General features: G+C 43.7%; 1 protein-coding gene and 1 long non-coding RNA gene across 5 annotated transcripts in view; one reads left to right on the forward strand and one right to left on the reverse strand.

Annotated features, from left to right (window-relative positions):
* Positions 1-466: 466 nt before the first annotated feature.
* LOC148684961 (uncharacterized) lies at positions 467-5,314 on the reverse strand. Its single transcript, XR_015951224.1, has 2 exons — positions 5,072-5,314; positions 467-1,328 (listed from the first exon to the last, which is right to left on the reverse strand). It is a non-coding gene; the product is annotated as an uncharacterized LOC148684961 (long non-coding RNA).
* A 276-nt stretch (positions 5,315-5,590) lies between these two features.
* Positions 5,591-17,250, forward strand: part of COP1 (COP1 E3 ubiquitin ligase) — a 106,903-nt gene continuing 95,243 nt past the window's right edge. For 2 of the 4 annotated variants that reach the window (XM_088674845.1, XM_088674846.1), the window contains exons 1-3: positions 5,591-6,127; positions 11,315-11,374; positions 13,441-13,538. In XM_088674845.1, the coding sequence (XP_088530971.1) occupies positions 5,709-6,127; positions 11,315-11,374; positions 13,441-13,538 (577 nt within the window). In that variant the 5' untranslated portion in view covers positions 5,591-5,708. The remainder of the gene's footprint in view (positions 6,128-11,314; positions 11,375-13,440; positions 13,539-17,250) is intronic. The other 2 variants (XM_035121329.3, XM_035121331.3) reach the window with 1 other exon arrangement.

Here is a 17,250-nt window from a genome sequence, read left to right on the forward strand (position 1 = left end):
TTCGGCCCTCCAGATGTTTTGGACTACAATTCCCATCTTCCCCAACCACTGGTCTTGTTAGCTAGGGATCATGGAAGTTGTAGGCCAAAACATCTGGAGGGCCACACTTTGGGGATGCCTGCCCTAGATCAAGATCAATACCTCTGAAATTTAAAACAAGTGGCTGACAGACCCTTCTTCAGCAGGCTGTGAACATTCCATTAAAGGGGGGGGAGGACATTATAGGAACCCTTTAAGATCCCCTTCATTTTAAGTGATTGAATTGAATCGGGCCCTTTAATTTTAGCTTTCTCATGGCTGTGTTACCCTACCTCTCCCGCAACCTTAAAACTCTTCCATTTTCATGTCCAGATTTTGTTTGCTTGCTCATTGATTTGTTTATTTATTTAGTCTTATTCTCTCTTGAGCCAAGTCTGCCCTCTAGCGGAGAGAAAGAATAATGATAATCAGTAGTAATCCTGCCACCAACCTTCTTTGTTTTTTATTTATTTTCTAAAACTTATACACCCATTGACTGCAAAAAAGAAAGAAAAAACCCTTCTCAATGCAGTTTACAAAACATAAAACAGTAACATCAAGGGAGGAAAATACAACTCTACTTTAAGATATAAGCAATTTAAAATAATAAAACGGATTAAAATTACCTCAACTTCCCTGCAGTATCAGCTGCTTGAGGCAGTTGCCTTACTCTGCCTAATGGAAGGACCGGCTCTGTATTCCCTCCAAGGTGGGTGGGGAGACCAAAGCTTTGCCATCTTCTCCAAGATTTACTGGGATTGGATGAAAATCAGTGTCCTTGAGTCCATCAGGGCACATAGATTACTCCAGGAGATATTAATACATTGAGCTTATCCTCACTTCACCTTGTCCCACAGCTTCCACCCATGGGAAACCAGCTTTTTAGCGCTCAGTTGGTGCAAAAAGGCAATTTGGGTTTTCCCTGGATTGCCATTTGTTCCAATCTATAGCTAAAGAGCAGGTTTTCCCCATGGAAATGAGCAGGGCAAGGGGGAAACCACTTTGTAGTGAAAGAGGTGCCTGTCTCCCTTAATATTCACGATGGTGGTCTTCTCCTAAGTTTGTTGTTGTTGTTTAGTTGTTTAGTCATGTCCGACTCTTCGTGACCCCATGGACCATAGCACGCCAGGCACTCCTGTCTTCCACTGCCTCCCGCAGTTTGGTCAGACTCATGTTCGTAGCTTTTAGAACACTGTCCAGCCATCTCGTCCTCTGTCATCCCCTTCTCCTTGTGCCCTCCATCTTTCCCAACATCAGGGTCTTTTCCAGGGAGTCTTCTCTTCTCATGAGGTGGCCAAAGTTACTGTGTCCTGAAAAATTTTCAGAAAAAAAGTTCAGAACACAGCAATTTGCTTTTTTATTTAACAAAATTAGGGAGGCTTATTTAACTATAATATGGTTATAACTATAACTAACTTGTTTAACTATAACATGGGCCTGTCAACACAACTAGAGCACAAGATGGAAGAGCTCACAGCATCAACACTTCCAACAGATCCTGCTCCCCCAGGAAGGCCTCCTTCCAAGGCCATGCAAAGCCACAGTTCTGGTTGCAGAAGAGAACATGTCAAGCACCTGTGTCTTCACAGCTGACTAGGTGAGATTGGCCAAAGGCTAGCCACTGGCCTATTATTCTCCTACTCCAAGGATGACTTGCCATCCAGCCAGGTGAGGGGGTAAGGCCTTCCCCCTTCTTTGGGAAGCATCACTAGCTAGCTGTTTCTATGACAATATAGCTGTATTTAACCAGCTCTTTAAACATATAGTATTAAAAGCATGCTTAACAGGCTGGACTACTGAGTTAACAAAGAGCAGTTCCTTCTGCTACAGACTCCCATCTTACAGATACACTTGGGCAAAAAAATTGAAAGGCACAATACAGGATGGGTCCAGAGGAGGCAACCAAAATAGTCAAAGGCCTGGAAACGATGCCTTAAGAGGAACGGCTTAGGGAGCTGGGTATGTTTAGCCTGGAGAAGAGAAGGTTAAGGGGTGATATGATAGCCATGTTCAAATATATAAAAAGATGTCATATAGAGTAGGGAGAAAAGTTGTTTTCTGCTGCTCCAGAGAAGCAGACACGGAGCAATGGATTCAAACTACAAGAAAGAAGATTCCACCTAAACATTAGGAAGAACTTTGGATTTGGTTTACAACGAATTAAAATTTTTTTTGAGATACACTTTCCCCAAAAAGCCGGAGGCTTTTTTGTTGGGAATATTGGATAAAGAAATTGCAAAAATTGATCAAAATTTTTTCTTATATGCCACTGTGGCGGCGAGAATTCTGATAGCCCAGAAATGGAAAACTAATGAAATTCCATCAATTAGTGAGTGGCAGTCGAAACTTTTGGAATATATGGAAATGGCCAGACTAACCAATAGAATCCGGGAACAGGACGAAGGAAAGTTCAAATTGCAATGGAGTAAATTTGTTGAATATGCTAAAGTTAATTATAAAGGTATGAAAACGTTAGTGGTAATAACATAACTCTTATAATGGTATATATAAGACATATATACTAGACAATACGATATGAGATTGAAATAATTTACCATCTGCTGGAAGGAGGGAAGTCGCGCTGTTGATCTTGATGTACATAATGTTTTTGATGTATTAATGTTGATTGAAAATTAATAAAAATTTATTTCAAAAAAAAATAAACATTAGGAAGAACTTCCTGACAGTAAGAGCTGTTCGGCAGTGGAATTTGCTGCCAATGAGTGTGGTGGAGTCTCCTTCTTTGGAGGTCTTTAAGCGGAGGCTTGACAGCCATCTGTCAGGAGTGCTTTGATGGTGTTTCCTGCTTGGCAGGGGGTTGGACTGGATGGCCCTTGTGGTCTTTTCCAACTCTATGATTCTAAGTCTCACAATACAAAACCACTGGCTTGGAAAGGATCCACAGATTTCATTCCAAGCAACCAAGCCCTTCAAACCTGTAACAATATGATAGTGAAATTGCCAGACACCCTATAGACTCAATAGGAATAGTTTAGCTAAAAAGGTGCAGATGGTAGCCCTAGCCTTACCATGAAGTAATGTGGAAAGGGCTTAGGATTTTTGGCGTCACTAAGAGCTGTGGTGGGATACAGACAGAGCTGGCTCAAAGGCACAAGCCACTGGGAGGTTATCTTGGTCTACCAAGATGCATGGAAGCTGCAAAAGGGCATGACTGTTAATTTTGACGACAGTTGTGTTAAGGAACTTTGGAGTAGATAGCGTCCAAAGTATAGCGTCGCAAAATATGGTCTGAAGCTCAACATCAAAAAAACCAAGATCATGGCCACTGGTCCCATCACCTCCTGGCAAATAGAAGGGGAAGAAATGGAGGCAGTGAGAGATTTTACTTTCTTGGGCTCCTTGATCACTGCAGATGGTGACAGCAGTCATGAAATTAAAAGACGCCTGCTTCTTGGGAGAAAAGCAATGACAAACCTAGACAGCATCTTAAAAAGCAGAGACATCACCTTGCCTACAAAGGTCCGTATAGTTAAAGCTATGGTTTTCCCAGTAGTGATGTATGGAAGTGAGAGCTTCTTAGAATTTTGAAGTGTCAGGCATAGCTCTAGTGGCTTTAGCCCAAACGTAGCAGAGTTTTCCTGCACAGCGCAGAAGCTAGTTGAGGTGGAAATGACTAGTCGGCTAGACGCAGAATAACTATTTACAGGATTTATTAAAAGAAAATAAAACCAGCAGAGTTTCTGCATACAAAGCAAAGCAAAACAAATCCTTTCTCTGTCTCTCTCTCCAACCATATACACAGCACTTCTACTCCTAACACCTAACAAAAACCAACTGTGCTAGCATTCCTAGATAACAGAGTTCAGTGCTGGTCGTTAACCAATCAGAGAGAGTAGTTTCCAGGTCAGGCAGACCTTGGCTTTCTGCCAAGAGTAAATTGACACTGCCTTGAGTTAATTGTGTGAAGCCAGAATCTGTAAGTTTCCCATGAGAACCAATTAACCAATTAACAGAAACTGAACAGAGCTGGACCATAAAGAAGGCTGATCGCGGAAGAATTGATGCTTTTGAATTATGGTGCTGGAGGAGACTCTTGAGAGTCCCATGGACTGCAAGAAGATCAAACCTATCCATTCTGAAGGAAAGCAGCCCTGAGTGCTCACTGGAAGGACAGATCCTGAAGCTGAGGCTCCAATACTTTGGCCACCTCATGAGAAGAGAAGACTCCCTGGAAAAGACCCTGATGTTGGGAAAGGAGAAGGGGACGACAGAGGACGAGATGGTTGGACAGTGTTCTCGAAGCTACGAACATGAGTTTGACCAAACTGCGGGAGGCAGTGGAAGACAGGAGTGCCTGGCATGCTATGGTCCATGGGGTCACGAAGAGTCGGACACGACTAAACGACTAAACAACAACAACAACAACAACAATTAATTAGTTGAAGAGTAGGCTGTTATTCGGATTAGGTAAATATATCTTTGACCTGCCCCAATTGCATGCATAACACAGGAAATTTCTTCTCAGCATTCAATAGATACATAGGGTTTTAACATTTTCCAATGGCAGTGTTTTGGTGCATTTAACCGTAGGTTGGAAGCAAGAATGTGAAAGCGGAAGATTTTCCTGGGAAAAGCCTGTATCGCTGTATCCCTGACCAGGAACCCTGTCAAAAAAGGTGAGAGTATTTCGGCAGCGGAGGACTGGAGGTGCTGCCATCTCCTCAAGCGTGGATGGTGCTATGCTGGGAGTCCCTTCTCTTGGTCCTGCCACCTTCTCAGGAACTCCCTTCTCTGGAGAAGCTAGACCGGATCTCTCTCTCTCCTTGGCCTTCCACAGGCAGGTGGGAGACCCTCTTTGTTCCAAGGGGCTTCTGACTGCTTCCAATGGAAGGACAGGTGCCCAGCTGTTTTATATTGTAATGATTTGTCTGACTCCCATAGATTTAATATAAATAGCTTTGAGTCTCTCAAAATTTAATTGTTTCCCCTCTGTGTTTTAAGCAATTCTTTTCTATCTCTCTCTTAAAAATCTGGAAGTCCCGTCCTATCAGGGGGGAAAGCGGGGTAGAAATAAACAGAATGATCCACACACAGAGAGTCAGCGTACGGATGCAGCAGCAGCAGCAGCCCCGCTTTTCTTCTGAAGCGAGACCCTCGGGGTCAGTCGGGGGCTTAACCAACTCCAGCAGAGGCGGGTGGTTTGGTAGGCCCGCTCCAGTTGCTAGGCTACCCAGCCTTTCGCTCCTTGTGCGCAGGCGTGTTGGCTTGCGCTTTCTGCCAGGAAGGGGGGAAAACCCAACGCAAGCCGACTGGCGACGTTCATCTCGTTGGTAGTACAGTATATTTTTTGTCAACCGACGGGCGCTTGTTAATAAAGTTTCAACAATGAGGTCGTTTCCCCCCCTCTTGCCCGCCTTCTTTTTTACCGGGAGGGGAGGGGAGGTGTCCAGGAGCCAATCAGATTCCTCTCCCGCGTCCCTCTCCCTCTCCATCTCTGGGTTGGAAGGGGAGGCGGCCCGTGGGAACCAATCAGGTTTCAGCACACGGAGTGGAAGGGGCGGAGGGAAGGCGTCGGCGTCGTCGACGAGCGAGTTTTTATTTTCGTTGTTGAAACTTTATTGTCCCCTCATTGCCGTAGACAGTCGCCCGTGCTGAGGGGAAATGATGCGCTGACTGAACCGGGCGGGCGACCCGTCGAGCCCGAGCGATCGAACCCAACAGGCCTCGGGATGTCAGGGAGCCGGCAGCCTCCTCCTCCTCCTCCTCCGCCGCCCCAACAGCAGCAGCACTCGACTCCCGCGCCGGGGCCTGGCGCCGCGGCGGCCCCCCCGGGACCTTCCTCTTCCTCCGCAGCCTCCTCCGTCACCACCTCGGCCTCCGCGGCCTCCTCGCCGGCGCCGGGCTCCTCCTCCCCCTGCGCCCCGGCGGGGCTTGGGGCCCCCGGGCGACCTGTGCTGGTGGCCGCCGTGGTCTCCGGCTCCTCCGGCGGGGGGCTATCGCGGCTGGCCGGGGCGGCCCGGGCCGGGGCCTCTGGGAGCGGCGCGGCGGCGGCGGGCGGCGCGAGTGGCAGCAGGAAGAGGCCGCTGCTCACCCCGCTCTGCAACGGCCTCCTGAACTCCTACGAGGACAAGAGCAACGACTTCGTATGGTGAGTTTGGCGGGGAGGGAGGGCGAGAAGCCGCGACGGCCAGAAGGGTTTCCTTTCTGACAGGTAAATGCCCACCCAGAACGGCTCCTTCATGTCTAGGTGTCTTTATATTATTCTGTTTTGTATTGAGCTTTCAAAGTTTCCAATTGGTGTTTTGTTTTGGTACTGGCCATTGACCGTAATAAAACGACTTGATTCGGATGCTAGTAATAATGATGACAACAACAGCAGCGGCGGCGGCAGGCTGCACACATGCACACTGATGTAGACTAGAGCATAAAATCATGGGTGGAATTGTAGATTTGGAAGGCACCACAAGGGCCACCTAGTCCAACCACCTGCCGAAGGTGGGACTCGAACCTGCAACCCTGAGGTTAAGAGCCTCACACTCATCTTCCAAGAGTTCAAAGTGTGCCGGTTACTGGAAGGAAGCCTTGTACACGTGAGCGTGTGTGGAGTGCTGAGCCCTCAGGAGAAAGTGCCCAAATGCCCTGTGCGGTAGGTCAGTGTTGGATTGAGCTTTGAGGATGGGACCAGGTAGGCCTTTGTTCCAAATGCAACCAGAGCTGATTTTTCCTTAATGCACAGGGATAGGGGCATGTTGCCTTTGTGTTCATGGCTGAGGAGAGATTTGAACTGGGGATTTAGTACCTTATGTTTTAGCAGAGTTCTTACATGTTTTCTTAAAAGCAAAATCTGCTGTGTTCTGTACAGTTTCCAGTATTTGCTTGTAGTTATGGCTGTATAGTTATGGCAGTTCGAAAGCACATCAAAGTGCAAGTAGATAGATAGGGACCGCTCCGGCGGGAAGGTAAACTGCGTTTCCGTGCGCTGCTCTGGTTCACCAGAAGCAGCTTTGTCATGCTGGCCACATGACCCGGAAGCTGTCTGCGGACAAATGCTGGCTCCCTCGGCCTATAGAGCGAGATGAGCGCCGCAACCCCAGAGTCGTCCATGACTGGACCTGATGGTCAGGGGCCCCTTTACCTTTACCTTTTATGGCTGTGATTGCAACCACATGCTTTGGAACAAGCCAAGATATTAAAGTACAGTTTGAAGTTTGTTTCAGACCACGGCTTCTTCTGAATTTGATAAGCTTAGTTCTCAGTTTTGACAAAATGGGGAACTTTTGTTAACTAGAGAGTTCTGTACAGTACCATGTTTAGAAGGCTTGTTCATTTCATGGTTTCAGTCATACCCGTGTTTCCCCTATTTTAAGACACCGTCTTATATTTATTTTTCCTCAAAAAACCATGGTGTCTTATATTCAGGGGATGCCTTTTTTATTACAGTTTTTATTACCTTACGGCCTCCTTGGCTGGGCCAGGCCGCTGGCTCGAGGCACTGCTGGGCGCTCCGAGCGCTTGGCGCTGCAGCAGCAGCTGGTTCCAGGCGCTGAGCTGGCAGGCCTCCTCCTGCTGCTGCAGCCGGCGTACTGAGTCCCGGTGGCTGGCTGGGGCGCACAGCGGTCTCGCTCCACACGGCATGGAGGTATGTCTTATTTTTCGCAAATGCTTAAAAATCCTGCCATGGCTTATTTTATGACTACGTCTTAAAATAGGGGAAACATGGTAGTAACGTTGTCCAAATAGTTCCAAATAGTTCCTTGTAAATTAAATTAATTAAGCTAGGTAGTTCTCCCTCAGTTTGGCTCATTTCACTTGGAGCCTAGCTGAGGAAAAACTGATATTAGGAGTAGGGCTTGCCGATCAGAAGGTTGGTGGTTCGAATCCCTGCAATGGGGTGAGCTCCCGTTGCTCGGTCCCTGCTCCTGCCCATCTAGCAGTTCGAAAGCACATCAAAGTGCAAGTAGATAAACAGGTACCGCTCCGGCGGGAAGGTAAACGGCGTTTCCGTGTGCTGCTCTGGTTCGCCAGAAGCAGCTTAGTCATGCTGGCTACATGACCCAGACGCTGTCTGCGGACAAATGCTAGCTCCCTTGGCCTATAGAGCGAGATGAGCGCCGCAACCCCAGAGTCGTCCATGACTGGACCTAACGGTCAGGGGTACCTTTACCTTATATAGGGTGCTAAACCATAGGTAAGGGGAAAGTTCAGTACCTTTGAACTCATCTTTCATATGTAGGTGACTGAGGCATACCCCAGATTTGAAAAAGACAGGTCTGCTATTGAAAAGTTGGAAAGACTGTAATGCACAAGTAGCTTGTGGGATTGCTCTATAGCTAATTTTGGCAAAAAGGATTTGCGGAAACCAGCAAGATTTTAATCAAAACCTTCTTTGTGCTCCCCAGCTTGGGTTGCCATGTCTGTTTGATAATCAAAGTGCAGACTTACCTCACAAGGTTTTCAAGTGAGTGGTGGGTCACCAACTGATCGCTAAACAGTCAAAAAAATGGCCTAGGGTTAACTAATTTCAGATGGTACACTATTTTTTGAGAAATTTCCCGAGCTGAGGAATTAACAGGTAGATAAAAGGCTTTGAAGGGTAAAAAAAGAAGATGGATTAGACAATATATTGTATTCTTTTTATTATTCTTATGTGAATAAATCGAGCCACACTACAATTTCTCCATTGATACAGGGTGATTTTGAAAGACTGTTTGGAAAGACTCTAGGATGTACAACAGTTTATGGTGACTCTATTTCTTGTTAGACAGATAAATTCCTTAGTAACAAACACTATTTTGTAAATAAAAAAAAATAAATACTAGTTACAATCCTGCCAGCTTCTATTATCTATCCCCCCAGCTCTTGGAGAAGTAGATCATAGGCTTCCATTATCATGCATAAGAATAAAACCAGTAAGAGAAGATCTGTCAGAATCTCTTTATCTAAAAATTTACTTAAAATAGCTAAAACTGAAGCCTTATTAACACATTCAGAAAACATTGTGTAGTCAGTGAAATAGATCTAGGTAATGTTGACTGTAAGGTTATATTTTATATGGCACTGGCAGGAGTGTAGCCTAGGGCAGTAGGTGACTTCTATCTGTTCTGGCAGAAGATGCAGTGTGGAATAATTCAGCAAGTTTCTTTATGATACAGGGCAGGGTGAAGCAAAAGGTTACTTAGATGACCATGCTTACTTTCTCTTAAAACGGCATGCAAACTGAAGTGACTGCTACCTTTGTTTTAGAAATACTTGTATATCTTGGGGGGGGCAGTTTTTTGCTGTTCCTTTTCTAGAGGAAAATAGTCTATGCAGTTTTAGTTCAAATACTATTTGTTGTTGTTGTTGAATCTGGCTTTTAATCAAAAATGATCTGGACTCTTGAGTTTCATTCTAGAGTTCTTAGGACAAATACAGTGGTACCTCCGTTTACGACCTCAATTGGTTCCGGGGAGCCAGTCACTCCCCGAGCAAACCGCAAACTGAGTACCTCTTCTGCATGTGCACGAAGCGCTGATAGAGCACTTCTGCACATGCATGAGCTGTGCAGATCGCTTCTGCGTATTCGCGTGCCACAGAACCCGGATGTAAGCACTTCCGGGTCCGCGGCAGTCGCAAACCCGATCGATCGCAAACTGCAGCGATCGTAAACCGAGGTATGACTGTACATACTGTGAACATTACTGGTATGTTTCTATTTTGAGGATTGATACACCAGAAGAGATTGATGCACCCTTGACCTTTCCTAATTTGTGAGGCTTGAGACTTGGTTGTGGGCTCTCCTTCTCATCACTGTCAAAGAAGACGTGAATTATTCTAGAAGGATCACACTCATGTATGTAGATAAGGCAATTTGATAAGCATTTCATACTTGGGATTTCATAAGGCTTTTGACAAAATCCCTCATCTAAAGTTGCTAAGCCAACTTTGGCCTGTAATAAGGCACGTCAAAATGCAAGTAGATAAATAGGAACCGCTACAGCGGGAAGGTAAACGACGTTTCCATGTGCTGCTCTGGTTTGCCAGAAGCAGCTTTGTCATGCTGGCCACATGACCTGGAAGCTATACGCCGGCTCCCTCGGCCAATAATGCGAGATGAGCGCGCAACCCCAGAGTCGGTCACGACTGGACCTAATGGTCAGGGGTCCCTTTACCTTTACCTAAGGCAGGTGGCAGCAGTGGAAGAGATTCGGGTATTGGAGCAGCTGGCACCTCTCGCAGACTACTAGAAGGCAAGAGGCAGGCAAAGATGGTAAAGCTGTGATATGACTTACTGGAGCCATCACAGAGAGAGTGGCAGTCATATTCCATTTCTTAGAGTGCCACTTTGGAGGATGAAAAGATTGTTGTGGAGGCAAGAAGAAAATGCCTGGAAAGTAGTGAAGATATTTTGCTAACTCTGCCACTTAATTTTTTTGAAGTTCAATTCCCTATGAAAGCTGCCTTTTGATTTATGTAATTTCAAATATCATTCCAGATATATTATTCCAGATATATTTTACATCTCAACATATTTAAGCAAAACACTTTAGGTGGAACTATTGCATTTACAGTGGTACCTCTGGATGCAAACGGGATCTGTTCCAGAGGCCGCATCCTGAAGCGCTGCGTCTGCGCACGTGCATGACACAATTCGGTGCTTATGTGCATGCGCAAAGTGCAATTTAGTGTTTCTGCACATGCGCGCACGCCGAACCCGGAAGTAACCCATTCCGGGACTTCCGGGTTCGGCACGGACATAACCTGAAAAGACGCATCCTGAAGCGGACGTAACATGAGATATGACTGTATTGCTTTTATGGCATTTTGGGTGGAAGGTTTTTAAAGTTGCTGCGCATGAGATTATTTGAATCAGCTGGTTGGTTTCAGCACAGTTCAATGGTTTCCAAATAAATTAATATAGATTTTAACAATGGGCTGGTTTTTACACCACATTAAACCATAGTTCGTTTATAAATAAAATTGTGGTGCTTTAATCCTCCCCTGCTCCTCCCCTGCTGCTGCTTATGTGTCTGGAAGGAAGGAAGCCATAGTAAGAAACCACGAACCCAGATTCTGATGCAACAGAAAGCCAGACTTTGACTTGTTTTCTCCTTCATGTGGCTTGGAGCTAGGTAGGAACAGCAAAGTGTCTGTGATTTTACCAGTGTGCTGCTTGTTCCCATTAAACCATCATTGACTATGCTTAACCAGGCCAGTGTCTGTTCGTATTTGTTTAATGTTTCTTAGGTGCTGTTCCTTCTCTCCCTCTTCTCTCCCTCCTCTCCAGTAAATGGAAAGGTTGCCTGTTTGACTTATGTGATGCATTACTTACATGCCTTTCCCCTCTTTGTTCCAGCCCCATCTGCTTTGATATGATTGAAGAAGCTTACATGACAAAATGTGGACACAGCTTTTGGTAAGATTTGTTGACCAAACTGCATAGCATGATGAAATTATTTATAAATTTAAGTGTTGTGGGCTGGGGTTGGATTATTGGATGCACCCTGTGGCTGGGGTGGCTTTTGAGCAAGTGGCACAAGATAACATTGTCTGAATGAACATCTTCATGGATACTTCCAAAAGATAGATCCTGAAGACTGTACTGGAACCTGCTTTTAGAGTATTTTCCTAGTTAATTTCTTACACAAAACTTGTTAATCTGCATTGGGGAATGTCATCTATTGTATAATATCTGAAGTGGTTTTTTTTACCATAAGAACACTGATATGTGTAGCAGCTTCTCAGTCCATGTAACCATGATGGGGAGAGACTTGGGCTGCTCTTAATATTAGCCTGAAACGAAGGGCTTGTATGTATAATCTTCTCTGCACAGGCCATTTTAAAGCATAAGTCAGTTGGGATGTTGCATAATGCAGGGGAAAATGGTGAAACTCACAGAAGTGCTCCCATTCTGTGTCCAAGATAATCACCATGCAAATGCTTACAGTCATTATCCAAAATATGAAATGGATACCCTGTTTCTCATATTTTAAGACATACCCATAAAATAAGCCATAGCAGGATTTTTAAGCATTCAAGGAATATAAGCCATACCCCGAAAATAAGACATAGTGATAGGCGCAGCAGCAATGCCGGCCGCGGCAGGAGGGGGAGGAAAAAAATAAGACATCCCTTGAAAATAAGCCATAGTGTGTTTTTTTGAGGAAAAAATAAATATAAGACATGTCTTATAATATGAGAAACACGGTATCACTTGGTAGTTCCTAAATGTTTATGGACCTTCAAAATCAATAAACTTTGAATCAACAAATTTGAGATTCATAATCAATAAACCAATTGGGGATTGAAGCAAATTAGATATATTAGGATTACATTATAAAATAAAATTCTTCTAAAATCTGGTTAAAGAGATTGCATTAATTATACCTGTCATCCTAATATAGGCTTGCAAGAATGTTTTTAAACTACTTTTACTCATCTTCCTTTCATGATCTCTGAGCACTTGATCAAAATACTTGCACATGGTTGCTGTTGGATGAATGGGGTACATAATAATAATAATAATAATAATAATAATAATAATAATAATAACAACAACAATAATAATAATAATAATAATAATATTTATACCCCGCCCATCTGGCTGGGCTTCCCCTGCCACTCTGGGCGGCTACATTACGGATAGTGTTGAGGTACCACCTGCCTTGCTGACTAGCAGTCTTCTTACCTGATCTGAGGTGTTCTCAGATGTGATTTTGACATGCCCCAGGCTATTGGTGGTAACTGCTGACTGGGCCAAGGTGGTAATTAAATGCCTTTCTGAGAGTGGGAGTGGTCCTAGGCCTTCTGAGAGATGAATCATTAAGAATATTCTGCTCCATTTTGGACTAGGAGATTTAACAAGTATAGGCCAGTTGCAGGTGATGCCTTTCCAGACAAGCATCTTGAGTGGGTAGTCGCTTACCTACTCCAGGCTCTCTTGGGTAAAACTGATATTCTACCGTGTTTCTCATATTATAAGACATGTCTTATATTTATTTTTTCCTCAAAAAAACACACTATGGCTTATTTTCAAGGGATGTCTTATTTTTTTCCTCCTCCTGCCGCGGCCGGCATTGCTGCTGTGCCTATCACTATGTCTTATTTTCGGGGTATGGCTTATATTCCTTGAATGCTTAAAAATCCTGCTATGGCTTATTTTATGGGTATGTCTTAAAATATGAGAAAATCTAGATCCATTTTAATCAGGGTTCAGGTCCAGTTTTAGTTACCCTGTAATGACCTATTTTGTGAAGTAGGTATTGATTCTCCTTGATCTCTTGGTGGCTTTCAGTACTATCCAAAATGTTTTATCTACTTGAAGCCACCTAGGCCATAGGCCTACTTCTGCAATATTTATGGTATACTATGAAAGTAGAAAGCAAGGGATTAAAGAATGTGGCACAACATACCCAGTTGTACATATGCTCTTGCTTGTTGTATTTTCTTTCTTATGGTTCTGGTTTGTTTTCCCTTCAACAGCTATAAATGTATTCACCAAAGCCTGGAAGACAACAACAGATGTCCCAAATGTAATTATGTTGTAGATAACATTGACCATCTTTACCCCAACTTTTTAGGTAAGTTTTAAGATTTGTTGGTGTTGCAGCATTGAATAATTATATTTCATCTTGGGTTTTAATGAGCAGATCTTGTATCATCTGTTTGCTCCTTATTTTCTAACCATCATTTTGCTAACTTTACAGAATTTGGGTGGCATTCAGCCAGATTTTACTCAGAGTAGACTCACTGAAATTAATGGACATGACTAAGTTAGATCCATTAATTTCAGTTGGGTCTCTGAGTTAAACTTAGTTGATACCACCCAGTGTTTCATAGAATGCAGTCTGTAAGTAGGTTGTGCTTTAATACATTTTCTAGTCAAGCAGCATACTGAAAAAGTGCTTAGAGCACACTTTGTTTACTGGATTTGGCTTAATTCTTATGTGCATGATGGATAGAGAATGGAATGTTGCTGTAATAAAGAACCTGGATATAGTGTTGTGCAAAATAGATAAATTACCCTTGTGTCAAGGATGCCATATTTGCAAAGTATGTTTTAAAAAATGTTTTTGACATTGAATTTTAAGTTGTTGTAACCCACCCCAGGTATCATCTAGCTAGGTTTGCTTAGTAAGCTAGGTTTTATACTGGATTTTGCCATAGATGAGGGAAACATTTGGAATATAGCAAGTATGCGTAATTTTTGCTGCTGAGGAGCAACGGACTTTAGATATGTGTGTGTGAGTCAGAGATGCAAACTGGAAAGCATTTAAAGATCTTTCAGAACTTCTCCACTGCTGTTATTTCTTCTGTTCTGCTTCTTACTTCCACGACACCGTCTGTCATGATGGAATACCTCATTGTCCTTCTATCAACCTGCCGTGTTCCTTCTTTAGATCACTTCTTTACTAGGCCATTGTAACTTGTGCTGCCCCTGAGCCCTTGTGTGTGCCACATTGATCAAACTGTTGTTACCATGCACTCCTATCATGTTAATCTAATACAGAGTAAGAGCATTCTGTGCAGGGATATTTCATAATAATTTAATACAAGATCCCTGTAGTCGAGTATGAACCTTGGATGCATATTTGCTGTGCCAAGATAGCACAACACACAAGCTAGCACCAAGCAGAATCAAGGATATAGTTGGCTTGCACAAGCACTTTCTCTTCAAGGAAAATATGCCTGCCTATTTTACTGACTTTCCACCCCCCCAAAATGTGTCTTTAGTTGCCAGGTTAACACACATTGACAGCTCTGCTGCCTAGTACCTGACAGTGATGCTCAAGTGTGAGCTCCAGTACTTTAATGTCCCCACTAGATAGTGCTCAGGTGCCACTTTAGGTTTCATATAGGTAACCTTTTCTCCAGTATCAGTAATGTCAGATGATCTAAATTGTTAGGTGAAACTATTACTACTACTACTAAGGGGTTAGGTAAAGGGACCCCTGACCATTAGGTCCAGTCATAACCGACTGGGGTTGCAGCGCTCATCTCGCATTATTGGCCGAGGGAGCCAGCGTACAGCTTCTGGGTCATGTGGCCAACATGACTAAGCCGCTTCTGGAGAACCAGAGCAGCGCACGGAAACACCGTTTACCTTCCTGCTGTAGCGGTACCTATTTATCTACTTGCACTTTGATGTGCTTTCGAACTGCTAGGGTGGCAGGAGCAGGGACCGAGCAATGGGAGCTCACCCCGTCGTGGGGATTTGAACCTTCTGATCGGCAAGCCCTAGGCTCTGTGGTTTAACCCACAGCAATTGGAAACAAATGATGCTACGGCAGTGAACTGGCATGGAAAAAGATAGGGGGGTTGGGGTTTCCTTGAAGATGTTTCTAACTTCCTCCCCACTTCTGTCCCAAAATGTATTCCCCTGGAAATGTAACAGTGCACTGTATACCCCATTGTATTATGTCTAGATCAGTGAGGGAATTAGCCTTATGTAAGTGAGCTACATTGTGCAGTGAAATGCCTACATTTGTTTAAAGGCATACCTCCCCCACTTATGCACATCCCACTTGTGTGTTATCTTGTTTAAAATAGATAGATAGATAGATAGATAGATAGATAGATAGATAGATAGATAGATAGATAGGCTGGCCTTCCCTTGCTTGGGGCTGCTGCCTGAATGAGGGGAGGTCACCTTTGATCAGCCAGCACTGGGCAGGAGGCTCCCACCCTGGCAGCAGTTCTGCTGGCGCCCTTCTTGGTTCTCACCCCCTGTGGCCACACACACTGGCTCCTCACAGACAGGTAGGCTCAGGACAAGCTGGGTAGTAGCCCCAAGTGATTTCCAGGGTAAGTCTCTCTCTTCCCCCCCTCCCTATTTAAATGGAGTGCTCCCCACTTTATGCTTTTTCACTTCTGCACATAAGTAGGGTGTGTGTGCCTGTACTCCAATAATGTGCTTTCCTCCCCACCCCACCCCCGCTTGCCAATGCTTGGTACTTAAATACTGTGTTCTTCTACTTTGCTCATTCTGACAAAAATATATATCCTCCCAAGAGGTCTGGATTATTGTGTTTTTCTCTCACTACATTTCTAGATATTTTGCTCTAGGAAATCTAAGGTACTGACCTGTTTGAGAAAGTGTGGTAACCAACTGGGAATATCTAAATGTGAATGTTCTTGACCCTATGCTGTAGGGAAGACTCATTTACTGCATAACATTATTTGTGCTCAACAGGAAGGTCCTTTGCTATGAACAAATTAAGGGGTGTTGGTGATTCTTATTAATTTGTATATGTAAACAAACTACATGTGGAGTGAAATTCTGGAGAGAACATAGGTTAAAGTAAAATAAAAAAAATCCTTCAGTAGCACCTTAAAGACCCACTAAGTTTTTATTTTGGTATGAGCTTTCGTGTGCATGCACACTTCTTCAGTATCTGAAAAAGTGTGCATGCACACGAAAGCTCATACCAAAATAAAAACTTAGTTGGTCTTTAAGGTGCTACTGAAGGAATTTTTTTATTTTACTTCGACTCAGACCAACACGGCTACCTACCTGTAACCATAGGTTAAAGTGTTTGTTTTAATTATCCAGATCTCATTTATTTAAATATTTAAAGCCTATTTATTTAAATATTTAAAGCCTACATCAAATGATTTCAGGGTAGAGTACACATATATCTAAAAGTAGTTCTAATTAAAAATAAGCAGCAGATAAAAACAGTAAATAATTTTAAAACACATTGCTATAGTATTAATCTGTAAGATCAACGATCCCCCAAAGCCTGAGAAAATAAGAGAATATTCCAGCATATAAAACGACTGGGCATATAAGACGACCCCCAACTTTTCCAGTTAAAATATAGAGTTTCTTATACTCGCCGTATAAGAAATACGAACCGGCGTATAAGATGACCCCCGACTTTTGAGTACTGTAGATTTTCCTGGGTTAAAAAGTAGTCTTATATGCAGGATTATACAGTAGGTCTCAATGCTGAAACGCAAACAAAGTTGGCATCAGGTGGATCTCAGATGGGAAGATATTCCACAGGAGGGTGTGTAAATCCCAAAGGTGGGATAGTTGAGAAGGGCCTCCCTAGAAGATCTCAGTGCTCAAGCACAATACAGGGAGAGACACTACTTCAGCCCAGTTGTCCAGGGCTTTGTAATTCTTAACCAATACCTTTAATTTGGACCGGAAATGCATTGGCAGCCAGTGCAGTTTCTTAAAAACTGATTTTATGTGGTTGCCTTTAACTGTGTTTATGGCCTAGCTGTCCAACATTACTTCGTTTTCAGCTGTTCAATATTTTATTCCATAATGTGTGGTTTTTC

This window comes from Zootoca vivipara, chromosome 7 (genome assembly GCF_965207765.1).
Source record: "Zootoca vivipara chromosome 7, rZooViv2.hap1.1, whole genome shotgun sequence".
Classification (NCBI taxonomy): Eukaryota; Metazoa; Chordata; class Lepidosauria; order Squamata; family Lacertidae; genus Zootoca; species Zootoca vivipara.